We start from the raw sequence: 20866 nt of genomic DNA, 5'->3' as shown, positions 1-20866 counted from the left end.
CCAAGTTGCTCCTGCTGCTGCTGCTGCTGCTGCTTATTATGTTTAAGTGTGTTGATAAGTAAACGTAATGTGAATTTAAACTGTCATTTAACAGATTATTGTACAATTTTCAGTAAAACAAAAAAGAAAACGAGAAAATTCTCCGACTAAGTGGCAAAGCCATCAATCAATATCAAATGAAAGCAGCTGCGACCAGGCTTTAAATTGAAGCAAGCAGCACAGCACAGGCAATATTTCAACAGGCAGCTCCCAAATGCAATCTCCAAACGAAAATAGCTTTAAGGAACACATACAAAATACATGTCAGATGTGTGTTACATAAGAGGCTTCTTTGTTCTCCCCAAATGGCAACGAGCTTAAAGTCGACCGAAAATTCGCAGTACTTTTATGGAATTATTTCCCTTTGTGTGTTTGTTCTATTTTAAATGTATTCAGTAAAATAAATGCCACACACTCTGTGTGGCAAAATATAAATACAATGGAAAATAAGTTTAGATGATTAGCAATACTTGAAATAGAAATTCAAGACTGAAGCAACATGAGCAGCAGGTGTTATCGATGCCACTGCATTGGACTTTGCATACATACATTGTGTGGCCAATAAATAATTGTTATTACTGTAGTTGCTGTGCTGTGCTGATAAAAATCAAATACACACTCGTAGATTGGCACAGTAGCTCGATAAGCAATGAACGATGTTCATAAAATGTAAACAGAAGCAAAACTCATTTAAATGCCAAAAGCTGAAAAACATTCATGTTTTCCCATATGCAATACGCGCTGCAAATAAATAAAACTATGAAGTGGGTAGCCAAGTGCAGTGATAAAGTGTATTTTTTATTGTATATATTTCAATAATGAATTATGACATCAAGTGGAACATTTTCTTATTATTTTTATGACATGGAACGCTCCATAAAGTTGATTGTTTGTTTGGACAATTTTCTTATTCAACTTACCTCAAATTTAGTTGTATTACTTACCAAGATTAGCTGTGTTTTCGATTAATCTAAAGCGTGCCATAAAGTGAGATTGTTTGTTTGGAAAATTTTCTTATTCAACTTACCTCAAATGTAGTTCTATTGCTTACCTCTCACACATGCCATTAAGTTGATTGTTTAGAAAAATTTGTATTTCAACTTACCTCAAATTCAGTTGTTTTATTTACCTATCTTAGCTGTGTTTATAGGGTATCTAAACCGTGCCATAAAGTTAATTGATTCTTGTAAAATTTTCGTACAGACTTACCTCAAATTGAGTCGTATTATTTACTTACCTTTGCTGCATTTATAGGATATCTAAGAGTTGTTCATTTTTAGCAGTGCAAAAAGTAATGTTGTTATTTACGCATTTCCATGTCCCTAGCAACAATACTCAACTGTAACTGCCCACAAAAAGCACAACACAGAGTTGCTCAAAAATAATGTCGCATGAAACGTGCTGCAGCTGATGATGATGACGACAACGACGAGGTTGAACCCATTGACACGTACTGCTCATCATGGCAGTTCAATTGAATCAAGCTTAGTGCCCCACACACACTCAAAACCCGCATTGCGTTTTGCTGTTTGTTTCTTTTTATATATATATTTACGTATACTTAATATTTGTGCACATAGAGATAAAATGACTGAGGACAACAACAACTTGCAACTCGCTGCACACTATGCACACAGATCCTCAACGGATTCGCCTTGCAGCAGTAAACGCTGCTGTTCATGCTTCTGTTTCTTATTGCCAGACTTGCCCCCAGAGCCGCCAGCGGCCTTGCCACGCCTTCGATTCAGCACGCCATCCGTGTCATCCATCATGCGCAGTATTGTGGTCTAAGCGAGTAAACATTTTATGTAAACAATTTGCATAGTTTATTGCTGTTTTTTTACCTGATCAGAACAGTCCATAGGTGCCACAGATATGTCGCGCACTGCTCGAAATTTTCCCACATTGTTGAGATGTTCGTTCTCCAGGCGAAAATAGTTCCAAATGAAGCGACGAAATACCTCGAGGGGACTGAGTATGGTCATCATAACGTCACCCTCGATGTAACCCGCCTGGATGAGGCTCATGGACAGCGTCCAACTGAAACGCAATATTAAATCCTCAATTATGCCAAAGTAGTAGAAGCCCTGAGAGAACAGACGAGAAGAGAAGAGAGAAAAAGCGTAATGGATGCGTTGAAAGATTGTTTTACGTGCCGTCCCACTTGGACAAATATTTATTGCCGCCATTAGAGGGACACCATGACCATCGCCAATAACCACGATGTTGAAGCGTTGGCGACGAGGCCAAAAGCGCACTCAACTCACCGTCGATGAATAAACGATTTCCTCACGCAAGAATCGATTTTCGCCCGCCTTCGCATCGAAGAGTCCCCAGTCCATCTTGATGTCCCATATGTAGGCATAGCACGACGAGAATAGAGCTGCTGTTATCCAACAGTAGAACCAAGGATTCTCCTTCGACTGTGCATAGGTATCTAACCAAAAGAAGAGAAGGAGAATATTTAAGAAGGCTACATTCGAGTGTACTCGACTGTGAGATACCCGTTACCCATAGTGAAGAAAAGCAAAACAGTGCAGCCAAAGCTACTAAGACTCGTAGGAAAAAGTTATTCATTTAAGAATATAGAAAATTAATATAATGTAAAAATACTGAAAATATACCTAATGCTATTTTTGGTATATTGATATAGTATTCCATTCAAAATATACCATAGATATACCGGATTGCCAGCCAAAGGCAACTTATTTATATGCATAGTAAATAAGTATTCATATCAGAATATACCAAATTAATATACCGTAAAAAATATGTCAAATGCTATTTTTGCTATATTAATATTGTTCCATATTTAACAAAGATTACAGAATATACCAGATTATAAGTAGTAAGTGGGTGTTTTTACCCAAACAAAAGTATTTCCTAAATAATTTCTACAATTTTTATCTCATCCAAATATTCAGGAATCATAAAAACTATAGTTTTTATTATTTGTACTCTAGCTTCTAAATTTCTAATTTGTTATCGATTGGCGGGGCTTTAAGTGGAAATATATATCTTCATACAGACGGACGGACGGACGGACGGACAGACAGACAAATAGACGGACACGAATACATCGTCTCGACTGTTGTCGCTGTTGAAGAATACATATACTTTTTTGGGTCGGAGCCTCCTTCTGACTGTTATATACATTTCCTGGAAGCACAAAGTAATAATACCCTTCTACACAATGGGTAGCGGGTATAATGTGTATTCTACGTGTTTTTGTGCTGAAATAAAATTAACATGAATTTGCGGTTTGGCCATGAAGGGAAACTCTAATTGGCAGCGTATCATAAACAGCACGCATAATGAGCCCCAAAAAAACAAAACGTGGAGAGTTTTCCTTTAATGAACCCTCTTCGTTCTCTCGCTTGATGGTATTTTCCCTTTGCTTACCCGTTGTAGTGTGAAATTTGTGCGCAAAGATCACAACAAAGAACGAGGTCGCATACTTCGCAGCATTCACGAGGTGGGGAAAGGATTCCTTTGTGTCCCGATAGCGACGTATGCATTGAGCGAACCGAAAATATGCCGGAAGTATGGCCACAATGGGATGCAGAATGGACACATACTGCACACAATGATTCCCAGCTAAAAGTATACATAAATATATAATAAACAATACGTGTTCAATAGAGAAGCACTTTCAAAAGCAAAATTAAAATTAAAATCTTTGTTTTGAAACAGAATTTACAATGCAGATACATAAATTAAAATATATTAAATGTTACCTATTGTGAAGTTTCTTAATTGAACCTATTAAATAAATGCATAATTTAATAAAAAAATTCACTCGTCAATTTACATAATAGATCAATTTAATTGAAAACAAGTTTAAAAATTCTTAGGTAATTGGGTAACTGCCAACTGAGAACTCAAATGACTTACAACAATATAATACAAATTATGTATATGATGAGTACCTTAAAACACTCATAGATATTAAAGGGCTAACTTAATTCTATTTATGAAAACATTTAAATTGTACAGCTCAATTCAAATTTGAATTAGGTGCTGTTAAAAATGAAAGACATAATTTTATAATTATTTTAACGTTTTGAACTCCTTAAATAAAATTACAAAATGAACGTGAAATATCTTAAAACAAATTTAATATCTTCAACTGAAATATTTCATCATTACTTCGAGTATTTAACAAAATACTATTTAAATTTTACAGCGAAATTTAGGATTGGGTGAAGTAAAAAATTAAAGGCATCATTTTATAATAAACATTAAATAATTAGTTTGCAAAGTTAACATTAAATATTTGAAAATAAATGTATAAACTTCAATTAGAGTAGGTGGCAAAAATTTCTAAATGAAAACCCTTAAAAAGTCATACCCAAAATGTGTCCTCAATAAGCTGTGAAGTTGTAAAGTTAAGGCATAATTTAATAATAAATAACTCCGCTTGCTCGCTAAGCTTTATACAGCCTACATAAATAAGCCAACAAAATTTACATCAAATATTTGGCAACTAACTTTGAAATTCTATTGAAGTAACATATTCTACTGAATTGTATAAATTAAGAAATTGAACAAGTTTTACTAAATTGAATAAATTAAAATATTTGAAAGCGAAATTATTCGACAGAAGTTGTTTAACAATTAGATAAGCGAATAAATTAATAATTCCACATTTCCGTTTACGCTTTAAACTAAATGAATGAATTTGAACTTTTTATTAATGAACTCAAATTTAAATTGAAGTAGTATTTCACCAAAAATGAAATGTTAAACAATTTCATTCAATTTGGCGCAACTTTTGCATTAACTTTTAATAACATTTTTAATAGCATTTACATGTAGAAAATGTGCAACTCTTGCGTCGAAAGTAATTTTGCGATTTACTTGCATAAATTAACAACGAACTGAATAAATTAACTGCCAAAGTTTGCATCAAAATTTAAGTTGAAACGAAACAAAACGAATTTACGCACATGCTTCTTCTCCCTTGGAAGGATGTAATAAACTGCATAAATTAACAACAAAAAGTTGACTTTGACTTTAACAAACTTGAAACACTTTTGGGTACTCTTAAATTGTTAACTTTCCATTTGGGAAATTTAAAACGAGTTGCTTTAAATTTAAACCTCAAATAAAAATTCAAACAAGACAAGGATATCGTTTTACTGAACTCACCCTCGCCAGCCTTGTGCCACGTGGGATTGCGACCGAAGAAGCAGATGAGGAATGGAATATCCAGAAACGCAGGCACCATGCTATTCAATTGATCCGCCAGCCAGAAATCGGCAAAGTTCACAAAGCAAAACGGCGCCATGATGACGCGACTGAGAACACGAATCGCCCAATAGCGAGCCTCATGATGAAACGTCTTTGTGGGATTGAGCAGAAAGGCAACCATTAGAGTGTACAGAAAGAGTGGAGCTGCATATTGTGGAATGCCCAAAGGTTCACAGAAGATGTAGCAGAGCACACAACACGCCCAAATGACACCAAAAACCGAGGCAATCTCCATAATGTTCTGCTCGGAGAGATGATTGCGTGGATCCAATTCGAAGATGAGCACATGATTGACACCCGACGAGCGCCAACCGTAGACATTGACACCCCACAAAAAGAGGCATTCGGTGATCAAGAACGGAGCACGAAACATGCGCAGACCAACCCGCCAATTCTCACCAAAGCCATAGAACATGGCAGCGATGATGACGGTGAGGAAGAGCACGACAAAGGCGCCGGAGAAGAGACCCACTTTAAAGGTGGTCCAAGGACTCTGCTGCTCACCCAGCGGCGGCACCCGCAGACGCTTCATGGCACCTGTAAAGTTAAGAGAGATTTTAGAAATATATTTTTTCAATATTTATTTCATTACTCACGCTGCCTGTCGCCACCCTCAATGTCCTGTGTCACCGCCTGCTCAGTTTCCTGTATCAGCCGATCAATGTCTTTATTCGTATAAAAATGCGCCGCCTCCACGTGATCTGTTCGCCAACGTGCTCCATAATCCACGCTGAGCAGTTTGTCATGCTTCTTGAGTATCTTGCGAAAACCGGTGAAATTGAGATTCTGATAGTTTTGTAACAGTATCAGTCCCAAATAGAATTCACTAAATGCCAACTTTAGATCTTGTATCTTGCGTGCTGGGACATTCTTTTTGCCCAACGGTGTGCGTCGCTTCCACGCCGGTTGCTTCTTCACATGGCCCATTTCCAGTGCCTCTGTCAGTTCGCTTCGCAGGCTGCCGTATTTGCGCGTTGCCTCTGCCATCTTCTCTGAGTAGAAGGTGTTGATCTTGGCCAGCTCCTTGTCGCAGTAGTGAAAGAACTCCTCGTCGAATTTGGCAAAGTAACGCGTCAGCATCTCGCGATCCACGAGTTCCGCCGAGGGCGATTGCTCGATGGCCGCATACAGCATCGCCTTCATTTCCTGTAATATATATTTTAAAATTTTCATTTAAATTTCACCAGCAATGATTTCATTTATCTTGTAATAATGAGCTACTGCCCTTTGATATTTTGATATTGATTAGTTGTGAACTTCTTGGGGTAGTCTTTGAAACTGTTGGTATGGAAAATTCGGTACTTTTGTAGTAAAACTAGTACATTTTTGTTCCTAGGTACATTAACTAAGGTAGGTAATATTTTTTTATTCTAAACTCTTATATATATATATTTGTTGGAACTTTTGGTACAGATTTCGCAACTGTTTTGGTAACATTATATACTTTTGCTCAATGCAAATCTGGATTACTAGCTGGAAGCTTATTGTTTGCTTTGGTACTTTTGGTCATATTTCATATCTGAAAAAGGAGATATTGATTAGGTCACTAACTAAATCATGTGTCCCAGTCTATTTCACATTTTGTAATCTTTGAAAATTATGTAATATTTTTATACTTTAATATTTATTATTTATTTTTTTATTATAGAATGAAACTTTATGATCCAAAGAGTTAATCCTTCAGGATATAGGGGAATATTAGCAATTAGCATATAAATCTTGTCCTTAGCTTGAATAAATAAATTATGTTTTGTCAGTAACGAAAGAAAATGAATTATGTTTAATAGTTTGTTAAATAAAGTATTCATATATCTCTTCTTTTAATTTCGTTTATATAAATTATTTCTAAATTTGCATTTTCTAAAACTTGCTTTATCAATGCATTTTCAAAATAAAGTACACACTGTATGCATTTACTTTTGAAACGCACTGTGATGCCCATACTGTGCTGAACTCTTTGGCCTTTGTTTACGTTTAGCGCGAGCAAAACAAAACAAGCGATTGCCAACGGTTCGCAAAGCGCATGCGCCAAATGAGCGGCGATGTAAAAGCTCTCGCTGGCATTTTGACAGCTGGCTGGCCGTTTTTCACGTGACGTCACCAGCCAAGTGACAGCTAGGAAAAGCACAAGCTTGTGTATCCATCGGATACATATTTTATTTTCATTTTTTTCTCATCAACAGTTTTTTCGCACACTTTTTGGTTTTTACCTCATAATTGATGTATTGCTTGCGCCATTCTGGCGTTATATGGGCCGTCAAATGCTCGGCGAATTTCATCTTTGACCACTTAATTCCTGCCCGCTGCTGCACTGCATCCACATGGACAGCGACAAACGACAAACGACAATCGACGGCGTTTCACGCGCACGTTTTCACGTAAACAACAGAACTGGGCCAACGCAAGCGAAAGTTTCTCGTTCGATGGTCTCTGAATGCCAGGCAATGGCAATGGTAGAAATGCTTGATGAGAGTGGAGGGGTGTGGAGGGAGGGATGCGGAGCGGTGGCCAAAGGAGCTTTTGATATGTAAATGCTGTTGTTGTTGTTGTTATTGTCCTCTGCTGTCATCCATGGCATCATTCGCTTCTGACCAATGTCAACATAAACAAAGTGCTAACAATTGCGTGTGTTGCCAACTGACTGAATTGTTAACAAATTCAATTAGTTTTTCTCCATAGTTTTATTTAATAAATGCGAAGAGAGTTATTTTTAGCAGACAAACATTCATTTTATTTATTGTGCAAACATATGTTAACAATTATTTTGAGTGGTTCACGCTTTGGTAATTATAAGGTAAATGAATAAATATCAATTACATATTTAATTAGCCATAGAAACGTCTAGACAACAAATAAATTAAACATGTGCAAAATTAATTTCAATTAGCAATATTTGTAAAGAATTTTTAGTGTAGTATTAATAATTTAATGTTTAATTGTCAAGATAATTACACAGGCAAAAATGCTTACTATACAAATTTGTTGATATTTAAAAGATAATATATGTATATCTATAAATATTATGAAACAGTTATTAAAATAAACGTTGAAGATCATTTTTAAATTAACACGAATTACAAACTAATTCAGTGAAACTTTTATTTTCAAATTTAAAATAATCAACAATAAAAAGAGTAAGAATATAATAAAGACAAATATAAATGTAATATAATAAAATTGTTAAAAATTAAGTAATATGAAATCAAATTTAAGAGCTTAAAACATACAGATATTTTAAAATTACTGAAAATGATTAGAGATTATATGTAATATATATGATACTAATACATATTAGGGAAAAAATTTAAGAGATTAGAATCACATATCTAAAAATAATTAGATTTTATTCGAGATTTTAATAATCTCCACAATAGCAATACTTATATCCATAAAGTATTAAGAAAATAAACTTAAGAGCTTAGTAGTCTAAAAAATAAATAAACAATAAAAAGGTCAATAACAACATTACAAAATATCTGAAGATTATTAGTTTTTTAAGTTTCTTTATAAACTCCATAATACAAATACAAATTAAGTATCAAGTATTAAGAAAACAAACTTAATATCTTTGGAGTTAAATTAAAATAAAAAACAATCAAAAGGTCAATGAAGAAATTACAAAATATCTGAAAATTATTAATTAAAAAAGAAAGATAAAAAGCAACACATGAATAGAATACTTGTATGTAAAATAATTTTGAAATATCATCAATACGCAGCATATTTAAAGCCCGTCAGTCCTCAGATAAGTTAATTTATCATGGGTAAATAAATGATTAATCATTGTAGACGAATTAAATTAAATTATCGTTCGACAGTATTGCTACGATTTAAATAAAAGCAACCAGCACAGTAGGCGAAAATCAGGTGAAATCATATCACTTTCAGGGAAAAACTCGTTTCAAGATAAGAACGCAAAGAAATTAAAAGTTAAGGCGACCATTCCTCAAACTCCGAGTACATTATGAACTCGGCACGGCGGCAACCACAAATGCGAGTGTAATAATAATAAAAATCAATTTCCAAACTGTTTTCATGCTGAAGAATCCACACAACTCTCGCCCGGTTACTCTCTCGACTCTCTCGCGATCCGATTTTGTTCTTATCGCAATTACTGACTGCTCCCGGAAGAACCCCTCACCCCTCGCCATTCCCAACGTCTCTGCCCTCCAGCGATTGCTGTCTGTTTGTTGCTCGCGTAATGTAGTTTTCTGTTTCTATTTTGTAGATTGATTAAAGAACGGTCTGTGGCTGTTGTGGATCGGCCTGCCACCCGCATTGAATTGCCTTTTTTGATGATCGAGCAGCTCGCTCAGCAGCTTTGCCCCCAATTGAAAGCGTCTCGCAATCTGTAGCGCTGTAGCGTTTGCAGTTGTGTTGCTGTCAGTTCTTGATTGCTCGCCACACAGTCCAGTCATACACAGCTTGTATCTCAGCTATCCACAACGATCCCCCACCGAGTGAGAAAGTGTGTGACAAAGAGAGCGCGCGCATATTCACTGATTAGCGATCGTCAGTCGGTTGCGATAAGTTCCTTAAGGTTTTCCATATAAATTCAACGTATTCGCCGTGCGATTCACCAGTGCAGTGTATCACAGCTCGACAACAAGATGCCGAAAGGAGAACAGCCCACAGCCGAGCAGGTTAACGAGGTGAAAACCCGTTTCCTCAAGAACCTCGAAGAGCAGCCACCAGCAGGTAAGCTCTGATGATCCTCCAGATCATTTCTACGAAAGTTAATTTCGTGCTCTTTCCGTAGTGCCATTCCATCCCAGTGATCTGGCCAGAATCAAGGATAGCGATGTGTGGATCACACAGCTGCTCGAGGCCTACAAATTGGATGTGGAGAAGGCGATCATTCGTCTGCGCGAGAACTGTGAGTGGCGTCAGAGCTTCGGCACCAACGACATCACAGCCACGAACATCAATCAGGAGTATCTGAACGATGGCGAAATCTATGTGCACAATCAGGACAAGGATGGCATGCCACTGTTGATCGTGAACTTCTCCAAGCACTCCAAGAGCAAGAATCACGATGATCTCATTCGTGTCATTGTCTACTGGGTCGAGCGTGTGCAGCACCAATACAACTATGAAAAGAAAATTACGCTTTTCATGGACATGACGGGCGCTGGATTGAGTAACCTGGATCTTGACTTTATCAAGCGCATCGTTGGACTGTTCGAGACTAAGTATCCCAATGCACCCAACTATATTGTGGTGCACGAGCTGCCCTTCCTGCTGAATGGTGAGTGGGAAAGATCGAGTATTACATTGGTTTTACTATTTAAATTTTCTTCTTCTTAGCTGCTTTTAAAATCGTCAAGGGTTTCATGCCCGCGGAGGCTTTGGAGATACTGCGTGTGACCACCAAGAAGGACATCAACGAGTATGTGGATCAGGAGAACTCCCTCAAGAGCTGGGGCGGCAACGATGATTACACCTACAAATTTGCAGCCTAAGCTAAAGTGTAATTGAGCCATGTAAATAATACGATACTTATTTATCTCAAGCAAGTCGTTTTATTTTCATTTTGTGCTAAGCTCAAAGTGCAAAGCTTGAGTGGAAAGCTCGTGCTTGAAGCGCAAAAAGCTTTCACTCACTCTCGCTCTCTCTCCCGCGACAGCTTTCACTCGATGCGAACTCATTTAAATGCAACGGACAATCGATGCTGATCACGTTCCATTGCAGCAGCGTGGTGACAACGCGTTGCCCTTTCCAAGGGAGTCCACTTTTGGTGCTCCACATCGCCGTCGCACGTTCATCGACTGCCAAAGCAGAAACAGCGATTCAATCGATTCACAGCGATCAAACGCCGTTAGTTACCCTCGGCAGCTCGTGTTAAGCACTCGAAGTGACTAGATTGATTGTGTTTCGCTTGTTTTATTTTCGAAACCAGAATCTAATCGACGCATTATCGTGTAGTGCCGAAAAACTGGATTATCGACTATAGAAGCACAGCACAACGATAGTTGCGATAAGCAAAACTCTTGACTGTTGACTCTGCAAGTGCTGTGCGCCGAGTTCAACGTTTAGTTTGCACACAGTTGCCGTTACATATTGAGTGTGTGTTGACCATTGTGCCAAGCAATCATCATCATGGGTGTTAAGGTTAAGAATCCCACGAGTGCCCAGATCGAGGAACTGCGCCAGCGTTTCAATACACAATACGCTAACTCGCCGCCAGCAGGTAAGCAATGTAAACTTGGGGGCCCTGGGTTCAAACTTAGTTCAATCAGGTGTGCGTTCTAAAGCCCCATTGAGTAATAATGCATTATCTACATACACACAAATACCTGCTATATCTGTTTACCCGACAATATCGTCGCTGTGCGTCATGACGACTGCAAAACTATTCAAAGTCATAAAAAAAACCAACCGCTGATTACTTCAAATTCGATATACGCTGCGAAAACGAATCGCTTCGACTGATTGCGGAACGAACTCTGTTGGAAACAATTGTGCAAATAGAGGTAGCTCAATAAACAGTTGCTGCTACTGCTGCAGGAAATGCATTTGTAAGGTCACAGTTCAGCTTTTGTCAGTCATCAAGCTTGGCATTTATAAAGTCCACACAGCTTATTATCAGGTGCCACAAGTCAGCTTTTGTCAGACACCTCCAGCAACAAGTGTTTCACGGACACAGCTCAGCTTTTATCAGACACCGGCATGCACACAGCCCACACGGCTCATCAATCGAAATGAAATCAAATTATAGAAAGATAGCTCAAATAAGCAGTTGCTTCAGAACCAATATTTAGCTTTTCTTAAACAGCAGGATTCTTATAATAATAGAGGTAAATTAAAATAAAAAGCAGCTTAAGCAGTACAGCTCAGCTTTTGTCAGGCTTCCTTGAGGAGGCCACATCTCAGCTTTTGTTAGATACCTCGCACAGCTTTTCATTGTCAAGGCCACAACCGGCTTTTGACAGACACTTCAATTGGCCTACCACGGATCAACATTAAAGTGGCTTAATGAACAACTGCTATTCGCTCTACATTCACAAAGTCCAAACAGCTTATCAATTATCAGCTGCTGCAGAAAATGCAGTCCGCAGTTATCACCCCCGACGATTAACAAGCAATCACCGATTAAAAGCGAATGCTATTTTTAATCTACCCATAAAAAGCTAATCATTTACACCCTCTAATCACTGTTAGCTCCCTTCCATCACGTCGACCTTGCTCGCATACGCAATGAAAACTTGTGGCTGCAACGTTTTCTGGAAATGCACGATCTTGACATGGACACCGCATTCACCAAGCTCTGGGAAACTTGTGTATGGCGTCAATCGTATGGTGCCAACGATCTGCATCACAGTCAACTGAATCAAGAATATCTGAATCAGGGATGTGTCTTTGTGCGTAATCAGGATGTGGATGGCAAGCCATTGCTAATATTTCGAGTAAGGCTGCACAATAAATCGAAAAATCTGGATGAACTCATACGCATTGTCGTCTATTGGGTGGAGCGTGTGCAGCGCGAGAATCACTTGACCCAATTGACCATATTCTTTGACATGGCGGGCACGGGTTTGGCCACAATGGATCTGGACTTTGTGAAGCGCATTGTGGAAACTTTTAAGCTCTACTATCCAAATGCACTCAATTATATCATTGTCTATGAGCTTGCTTGGGTGTTAAATGGTAAGCTTACAATTAAGAAAGCTTTTTACTCAGTTTAAGCTTTAATGACTTGCACTTGCGTTTTTTGTAGCCGCGTTTAAGGTCATCAAAGCTCTGCTGCCGCCAAAGGCAGTTGAGATATTGAAAATGATATCGAAAAAGGACGTCACTCAATACGTGACCAAGGACAACTGTCTGTCCAGCTGGGGCGGCACTGACGACTACGAATACAGCTTTGCGCCACCCTCCGAGTCGAAGCAAGCAGCACCCAAAATCGTGGCTGCAAATGCCGGAGACGCCGAGCAGCCACCTCAGGATTACGATAAGAAGGTAAGCTATATGAACTTGTATATAACTACTTAGACAGCTACTAAAGTAGAGTGTGCTCGACTTTGAAATGCTCACTTTTAGTAATTACAAAAATATTATGTGGAATGAAAGCAACTTGTAGCGAAATAGCGAAATGTTGATAATAATAAGTTAAAAGCTTTTATTTATTTATTTCAAGTCAAATAAGATAATACAACTATATCTGTAGCTGATAATAATTTGTTCGAAAATCAAGCGCACAATTTTTATTTCATATTTGGGATAGGCTTGATTTTGTCTATTAAAAAAAAACTATATAGAAGCTGTCTCTAGCTTATACAGAAGCCCAGATCGTACGAGTATGTAATCTACTAGACGAACAGATAGTCAGGCGAACAAAAATTTCAATTTCAATTAATATTGAGAATGTGAATATTATTTGCAATAATTTGAGAAGACAAATTGGATTTCTTCTTAAAGAAATACAATTGATATTAACATTTAAGGACTTTTAAATTCAGCTGATCGTATAGTTAAAGAGAAAGACATATGTAGGTAGGCTGATTAACTGTCTTTTTCTATGAAATGTAAAATACTTCATCACTTTCGTTATCACTTGGTACTCAGTTGTAATACCCTTCACCCAATTGAAATGGTATAAAGGTATACTATGTATGGTGTACAAGTATATGCTCACATGCTTAGTCCGATGTTTGGGTGTGTTTCCCGTTTTAACTGTCGTGCCCTAAACCAGCCGGAAGTCTGTCTATTAATTGCTTTTGCTTTTGTTGACCACGCGAGTCACGCGATTCACCTTTTGCGTCTCCCATTAATTGATTTACATTTGTAGCATGTATTGATTTAGGGTGCCGCACAACTGTTTGCGTGTCCTTTGCTATGAGTGTCCGAAACTAGTTAATAATAAAGCCATCGAGACCACATGGCGGCATTATAATCGCTATTTATAGTCATATTTATGTGACATATTGCGAAACTTTCGCTTTTCGCTTTGCTAGTTCTACTAGAATAGCCAGTGAAGCGTTGCGAGGCGTTGACCTGTGAAACAAAATGTGGAACACTCATGGAATACATTATAAATAATTCCCTGTGGGTAGAACGGGGACAGTAGCGGGGATTGGGGATAGATAGGCTTGACTATGACGAGCTTACTAATTTTGTCATTCACATTATTATTATATTGTTCAGCTCCCGTTCACTCTCCCTTTCAGTCATCCACTCACTTGCTTCCCTCTCGTTTGCGCACTCTGCTAATTGAATGTGAGAATGCAATGGACCCCAAACAGTTCAACAGCTGTTACGAGAGGCTGATCGTAGTATGAAAGCTTTTCTGTTTGCGTGTGTTTAATGTCGAGAGCTTTTATTGTTTGTCTCTTGCGTTTATTTTATTGTGTTGTTGCTGTTGCGGTATGTGCTTTTTTTAGTTGTGTTTCCACGTTTGCCGCGACACGACGACCACATACATACGTCATCAGCTATCGTTTTTAAAATCCAATGCAGTCGCGATATATGTGATATTTATACGGGTTGTGTGTGTGGTTAAAATACAACATCTACTACATTTTTGTGTTAGTCACTACAGAGGAAAAAAAAGAGCAGCAAATTAGAATCCACTTGAAATATTTATTCAGTCTTCAGCAAACATGCCTAGGGTAGGTGGCGTCAAACTTGCTGTATCTGTGATTGTTCGAGTGTTTCTGTGTTTGTGTATATTTAAATGTGTGTGCACTGTCTGCCGATCATGTGTATTGTGTGTGCTGCTTTTGCTAAACAAAGCATAACAATGAGGAATCGAATAAAAGGGAAATGAATTCTAATTGTTATTCAAGACATACAAGCCGTTTAATTAACCTCGCAAATCAATTCGTTATATTCCTGGTTCTACACTTATGGCAGCATCTAACACAACAAACTCATCAATAATTCACTTGTTTCTATTAATTTTTTTTTAAACCGTTCAATCTTTTCTTATTGAGCTGAGCGCATTGCTGACTGCTATGACACCATGCAAATGCGATACATCTTCCAAGATGATATCGATAAATTCTAGCGCAACGCACAGTACGTTGTCTTGACTACGCAAAATGCAAGCAAAAAATCTACACATATTTTGTATGTTTTGGTACCTTTGATTCCTTATTAATATTCTTATTTTGTGCAATACATGAGCATCTATATTTTTTGTCAAAGAAAATGAATGAAGTCAAGTAAAAAAAATAATAATAGTCAAGTAAATAAAGATAATCAAATGCAATTTAAACGTGTGCGCCTTATCCGCCAAAGTAGGTAATATTTAGGACATATTTTTAAATTATCCAAATGCAAAGTGCGGGCACATTTTCCCATTGCGATGCATACAACCGCCATCAGTCTTTCAGTGAAGTTCGATCGAACTTGGCTGGATTAAGCTTGTTAAAAATACAATATATAAACAATAAAATAAAAAAGTTTGCCTACCACGGTTAATTATTTGCGCTATCAAAGTGCCGAGCTATATTACCAAGGTGTGAATGCTTTAACAAATGCACGGTTTACTGTATAATTTCAAAATAGAACGTGTCCATTAGAAATTGTTAAATAAACAAAACTATTATTAGCATAATGCGGCACAGCTGATTCTTGTCATGCTAAATTAATAGCATAGCGAATGAAATCAATTCGCAAAAATGGCCTCAAACTGTGTGTGTGTGTATTTATTCAAGTGGTGCTCCAAGTGTGAGATGACACTTGTAAAAATGGCCGAGCTCAGCATGAATCGATTGAATGGCTTACCATCGTAGTGAGGGAAACCTGAGATGGGAAATGAGGCGACTCCCAGCTAACAAGGGGTTGTAAGGTATCATAATCTATTGGCCAGTTGAATTGCTTGCAACTGGGTGAAGAAGACATCTCATAAAGTATCATAATTCAAGGCGAGATAGTTTCACTTGTATCTTCTTAGCTGTAAACATCTATATCTTAGAGACTATAAAAGCGAAAGACATCAAATTTGGTGAAAAACTCTTCTTATCACTACACAGCTGAATATAATTTTAATACAACTTCCAACTCATCAACAAACATTAATACACACAACCATATTCTGAATTAATTCTGAAAGTTTCATTACAAATGCTTCATAAAGACGAAGGTTATTTATTTATAAGGATGAGCACACTCCACTGTAGCTTTCTTACATACATATTTGAAATTGAATTCTCTTATTAACAGGTTCATTTCGCCGAGATGGTGCTGCATGATACGAGCATTAAAGAACTGCACACGCCCTCGGATGGCGAGGGTGAGTTGTATTCCAATTTATAGAAAGCATACCACATCATATATACTATATCACATAATGAATCCTACACAACATTGAGTCGTGTGTCAGGTACATGAAACTTTCTGACACTTGAATCTACTTAGATTCTTAGCATTTTCGTTAAATCAACAAATTTTCATACAAATTTCACACTGCTTAAAATTGAAATAGTAGAAATCACCTATACATATTTCTACTTGCGTATTGTGTTTGCTGCCTAGGTATGTTGCAATTGGAACCATCAGAAAATGTTAATTTTTGTCCACACACCGGGGATGCCAAGCTGACCCTCAAGAACATTTCACAACAGCCCATTGTCTACAAAGTGAGTCTTAAGTATATATCTGGTATAATATTTATCTAACTATATGTAATTGATCTCTCTCTCTCTCTCTAGATACAAACCACATCGCCGGAAAAGTTTCGTGTGCGTCCACGTTGTGGCGTTATTCCCGCACAATGCGCAGTTGACGTCAGCATATGTCTGAAGTCGGATCATCAACTTAGCCCCGATGGCAAGGATAAGTTCCTTGTCATGGCAGCCGTGGCACCGAGCGCCGACTGCGGTTCCCAGGAGGTGGCCGACATATGGAAGGAGAAGGGCACAAATGATGCAGACGTGGAGAACTATCGTCTGGTATGCCGTCATTTAGGTAAATCCAAAGAGGGTATGGATGTTGTTCAATCAGGCGGCTCTCAAGCTGGTAGTGTAAGTAGTGCAGTTGTGAATCGTTAATGAATTCTTCGTAGTATACAATGCAATAATTTCAGAAATTCGGTCCACAGGAATTACAGGAGCAGGCCAGAGAAATGTCAGCCCAATTGAGGCATACAAGAAATTTGCAATATGTAACATTAGCACTCATCGTGCTATTATTTGCTGGCTTTGGTTTTTTGCTTTTCGAGCGCATACATTCATCAGGGGATTCGCTGGGATCTGCGGCGGGCACTTGCCAACAGACGGCGCCGTATAAATGTGCCAAGCACAAATAATATTTACTGTCGCAATGCAATCTGACCAGGCTAGACGATGCCACTGTTAGTCACGACCATCACAAGAGCAACAACAACAACAATAATAAGAATAATCCGATTAATGATAACCAACAAAACAATGATAAAGAGAATTGTGTGATTTGTGATTTGAGCCTGGAACTGGACTACATTGATGCTGAGGATGTTGGCAATGTTAACGATGATGATGACTATAATACAGATTGCCTGGAAGCGCTTCTGCTGGCACAGCAGCTGCAGCAGCTGCAACTGTCGATGCGCAGTGGTCGTGTGAGTGACAGTCAGATGGGAGGTGTTGCCAATGGCGGTCATCTGCTTGGTCTCATTGCATTCGCACGTAAAATAGCGCGCGTGCTACTTTCGCTCTCATTGTTATGCTGCATTTTGTTCCTCAGCTTCTACCTGGGCAACAGCTACGACGTTCACAATGGGCAAGCAACAGCCTCAGGTCACCCTCATTCAGCAGCAGCATCGCAAACAACAGCGACAGACATGTCCTTGGTCAACAGCACCTTGAGAAACACATCATCAACCACCATTAACAGCAACAGCATCGCAATCAACTCTTCGGCTTCAGCAGTTAATAGCCATCATTCACCAGAAACATATTCCATATAGAGAGAGATCACCACAATATACAATTTAGTAATGTATATTATACAATATACAAGAGTCACAAGTGCAAAATTTCTCCAACACTCTTCTTAAGATTGTAATTTCAAAATTCGCTTGAAGCACAGAGCTTCGAGTATTGTGTAGAATTTATCTTTGATCAACTTTAGCCCAACCCATCAAAAGGAAACAGCCGCTGGAAACAATGAATTTGTAGTAATTCCATGTACGATATATATACTATGTAAATTATAAACAATTTAATATTAATAATTAAACAAAAAAGTTGATTAGTTTGTAAATACACATTTTAATGAGTCTTTTTTCTTAGTTTTGTTTAGTTTTTGACACAACTTTTAACCACCTCCAAAATAGAGTTTAACTATTTATATACTTATTGTATATAGATATTTATATACTATATAGATACTTTATTTAAACAAAAATCAATTAAATAAACATGTTTAATATTCAGTTGGCATTGTGAAACAAGTTTTCTGTTGCGCACGAGTTGAGTACGTCGAGTAGTAATAAACAAATGTGGTTAATATGCAGGGAATTTGAAATATTCGCTACGTTTCCGTTTAATTCTTCTTGCGTCCACGTTTAGCAGCTGGCTTCTTGACGGGCTCCGGACTGGAACCGCTTGTCAATGGCTCCCCATCATTTACGGGAGTAGTCTCTTTGTCATCAGTTTTCTTTGGCGACTGCTCCGCCTCCTTGGATGCCACCTCGGCAGCGCTGGCCGCAGCCTTTGTCTTCTTGCCACCGCCTCCGCTGGCTGCTGGCACATTCTCCTTCTGCTCCTCCTCTTGCACATCGGACTCGACCAGAAACACACTGTGCTGTCCACCGCCGGCAGCAAGTAACATGCGTTTATTCGCTGTGTTCTTACTGCTTACCAAAACCGGCGCAAATTCATCGTCGCCATCGCCAACGCCCAGCTGATTGTTGGAGCCCATGCCCCACGAATACAATTTGCCATCTTTGGTAATGGCATACGAGCATGCCTCTCCACAGGCCACATAAACGGTATTCCCGCTCAGCTCTTTGATGGCCACCAGTTTGTCGACCACATCCTTGACATCGCTACCAATGCCAAGGCGACCATATTCGTGTCGTCCGATGGCAAAGCATTTGGAATTATTGTCCAGCACCAGGGTATGATGCTGTCCACCCGCAATCTGTTTGACATCCTTCAGATCGGTTTTAATCGGTATGAGAAGACGGTCGGCTTCCTTGGCATATGTCAGCTGCTTGTAGTTGTTCAAACCGACGGCCCAAATGATATCAGTCTGTGATTCCCGCAAAAAAGTACAGTAGTTGGTGGCCCAAACAGCCTCAAAAGGCTTGGTCCGCTTGATAAGCAGCTGATCAGGTCGCAGCAAATCACGTTTGCCTCGACGTCCTAAAGGAATAAATATACATTACTTACAGACTGAGCAATGCCATGACAAACTCTTGTTACTCACCCTCGCCACCCACTGAACGCTCCGAGATGCGTCCCAGCTGGCCTTGCTCGGCACAGCCCACGGTATAAACCTTGCCAGCTGTTGTCAGAATCACCAAATGATCCGCGCCCGATGCAATGCTGCAGCAAACGGTGCCCTCCAGCAGATTGATGGGTGTGCGCTTGTTGCCATCAATTGTCAGTCCCATATTGCCGTGCGAGTCACGGAAAGAACCCCAGGCATAAACGCGTCCATCCTCCAGCAGGCAAGCGGAATGCGAATCGCCCGCCGAAATGCTCAATGCTTTGCCAGGCAAATCGATGAGTGCTGGCGTTGATTCACTGCCCTCCTCGCTGGTACTGCGTCCCAGAGCGCCCTCGTCATTGCAACCGAATGAGTAGATGTCGCCGTTCTTTGTCAACACCAAGCAATGCATACCGCCGGCACATATATCCACGGGATTCGGGATGTCTTCCACCAGGGCCGGACGTTTGCGCTCTAGAATATCTTCGCCAAGGCCCAGTTGACCGGTGTCGCCGGTGCCGCAGACAAGCACTTGGCCAAGGGTTTGACGACGCTTTGGCAACTCCCAAATGGAATGCAATCCGCGCCCTTTTTGCTTTTGTGGGCTGCATCTCGTCTTTCTCCTCAGTGTTATTGTTGTTTGTGAGTATCTTGCGACGCGGCATTCTTGAGCAATTTCGTATTATACGGAAGTCAGAACTTTTCTAAAAACGTAAAAATTAAAACAATTTAAAAGAAAAACAATATAACACTAAACGGTCGATAGCTTGAGCTTGTGTGTGTTTTTGTTTGTTTTGTAAGGTTAGGTAGATTTTTTTTTTGGCTGGCAACAAACAGCATACTTACTTTGGAATTTAGATGTGATGACTACTGTTTAACGTGGTGGCGGTGTGACTGCTTCAGTGGTTTTTTGGCGAGTGAAAAAAACCATAGAGTCGGAATTTTGGTGGTTGATCTTAAAGATGTTTCCTAATCCAGCATGAAAAATGCGCGGGAAACACGATAAGTCCTGCACACAATTTGAGCTACCTGAACTGTGTGTGACCGTTCGTTGAATTTTAAAATTGGCCACTTTATTTTTACTTTTTACTTTGGTGATTGTAAGATATATGTATACAAAGCTAAATTTAACATTTTTAATAGGTTTTTACTACAGAAATTTTGTTTTTTTTTAATCAAAATCACCTGTAGAGTTGATTAAAATTATAAAAACAAGAAA

The 20866-nt window shown here is 38.8% G+C and overlaps 4 protein-coding genes across 7 annotated transcripts; 2 read left to right on the top strand and 2 right to left on the bottom strand.

The window, feature by feature from the left end:
• Nucleotides 1-1567: 1567 nt before the first annotated feature.
• On the bottom strand, nucleotides 1568-15219 carry LOC133841855 (solute carrier family 53 member 1). 2 transcript variants are annotated; one of them, XM_062274631.1, is made up of 8 exons: nucleotides 15081-15219; nucleotides 7503-7933; nucleotides 5889-6438; nucleotides 5191-5829; nucleotides 3442-3636; nucleotides 2307-2476; nucleotides 1884-2126; nucleotides 1568-1826 (listed from the first exon to the last, which is right to left on the bottom strand). In XM_062274631.1, exons 2-8 carry the CDS (start codon nucleotides 7569-7571, stop codon nucleotides 1665-1667), a joined length of 2028 nt encoding a protein of 675 aa, XP_062130615.1. In that variant the 5' UTR covers nucleotides 7572-7933; nucleotides 15081-15219; the 3' UTR covers nucleotides 1568-1664. The 2 variants fall into 2 exon arrangements, with proteins under 2 accessions (XP_062130615.1, XP_062130616.1); XM_062274632.1 differs by having other exon boundaries at nucleotides 15097-15218.
• LOC133841863 (motile sperm domain-containing protein 2) lies at nucleotides 9160-10804 on the top strand. The gene is made up of 4 exons (XM_062274643.1): nucleotides 9160-9291; nucleotides 9521-9990; nucleotides 10052-10540; nucleotides 10600-10804. Exons 2-4 carry the CDS (start codon nucleotides 9903-9905, stop codon nucleotides 10752-10754), a joined length of 732 nt encoding a protein of 243 aa, XP_062130627.1. The 5' UTR covers nucleotides 9160-9291; nucleotides 9521-9902; the 3' UTR covers nucleotides 10755-10804.
• Nucleotides 11022-19470, top strand: LOC133841858 (motile sperm domain-containing protein 2). 3 transcript variants are annotated; one of them, XR_009894339.1, is made up of 8 exons: nucleotides 11027-11482; nucleotides 12454-12939; nucleotides 13010-13248; nucleotides 16456-16525; nucleotides 16768-16871; nucleotides 16944-17255; nucleotides 17318-17897; nucleotides 17956-19470. XR_009894339.1 is itself a non-coding variant. In XM_062274638.1 (7 exons), the coding sequence occupies exons 1-7, from the start codon at nucleotides 11392-11394 to the stop codon at nucleotides 17537-17539; spliced, it is 1509 nt and encodes a 502-aa protein (XP_062130622.1). In that variant the 5' UTR covers nucleotides 11022-11391; the 3' UTR covers nucleotides 17540-19470. The 3 variants fall into 3 exon arrangements, 2 of the variants coding, with proteins under 2 accessions (XP_062130622.1, XP_062130620.1); XM_062274638.1 differs by having other exon boundaries at nucleotides 11022-11482; nucleotides 17333-19470; XM_062274636.1 differs by having other exon boundaries at nucleotides 17318-19470.
• LOC133841861 (regulator of chromosome condensation) lies at nucleotides 18756-20683 on the bottom strand. The gene is given in 4 exon segments (XM_062274641.1): nucleotides 18756-19580; nucleotides 19645-20212; nucleotides 20214-20351; nucleotides 20494-20683. Coding segments are annotated over 3 exon segments (1491 nt in total). The 5' UTR covers nucleotides 20313-20351; nucleotides 20494-20683; the 3' UTR covers nucleotide 18756.
• Nucleotides 20684-20866: the final 183 nt, after the last annotated feature.

This window comes from Drosophila sulfurigaster, chromosome 3 (genome assembly GCF_023558435.1).
Source record: "Drosophila sulfurigaster albostrigata strain 15112-1811.04 chromosome 3, ASM2355843v2, whole genome shotgun sequence".
Lineage (NCBI taxonomy): Eukaryota > Metazoa > Arthropoda > Insecta > Diptera > Drosophilidae > Drosophila > Drosophila sulfurigaster.
The sequence above is the reverse complement of the archived record's forward strand: the minus strand, read 5'-3'. Positions and strand labels throughout refer to the sequence as shown.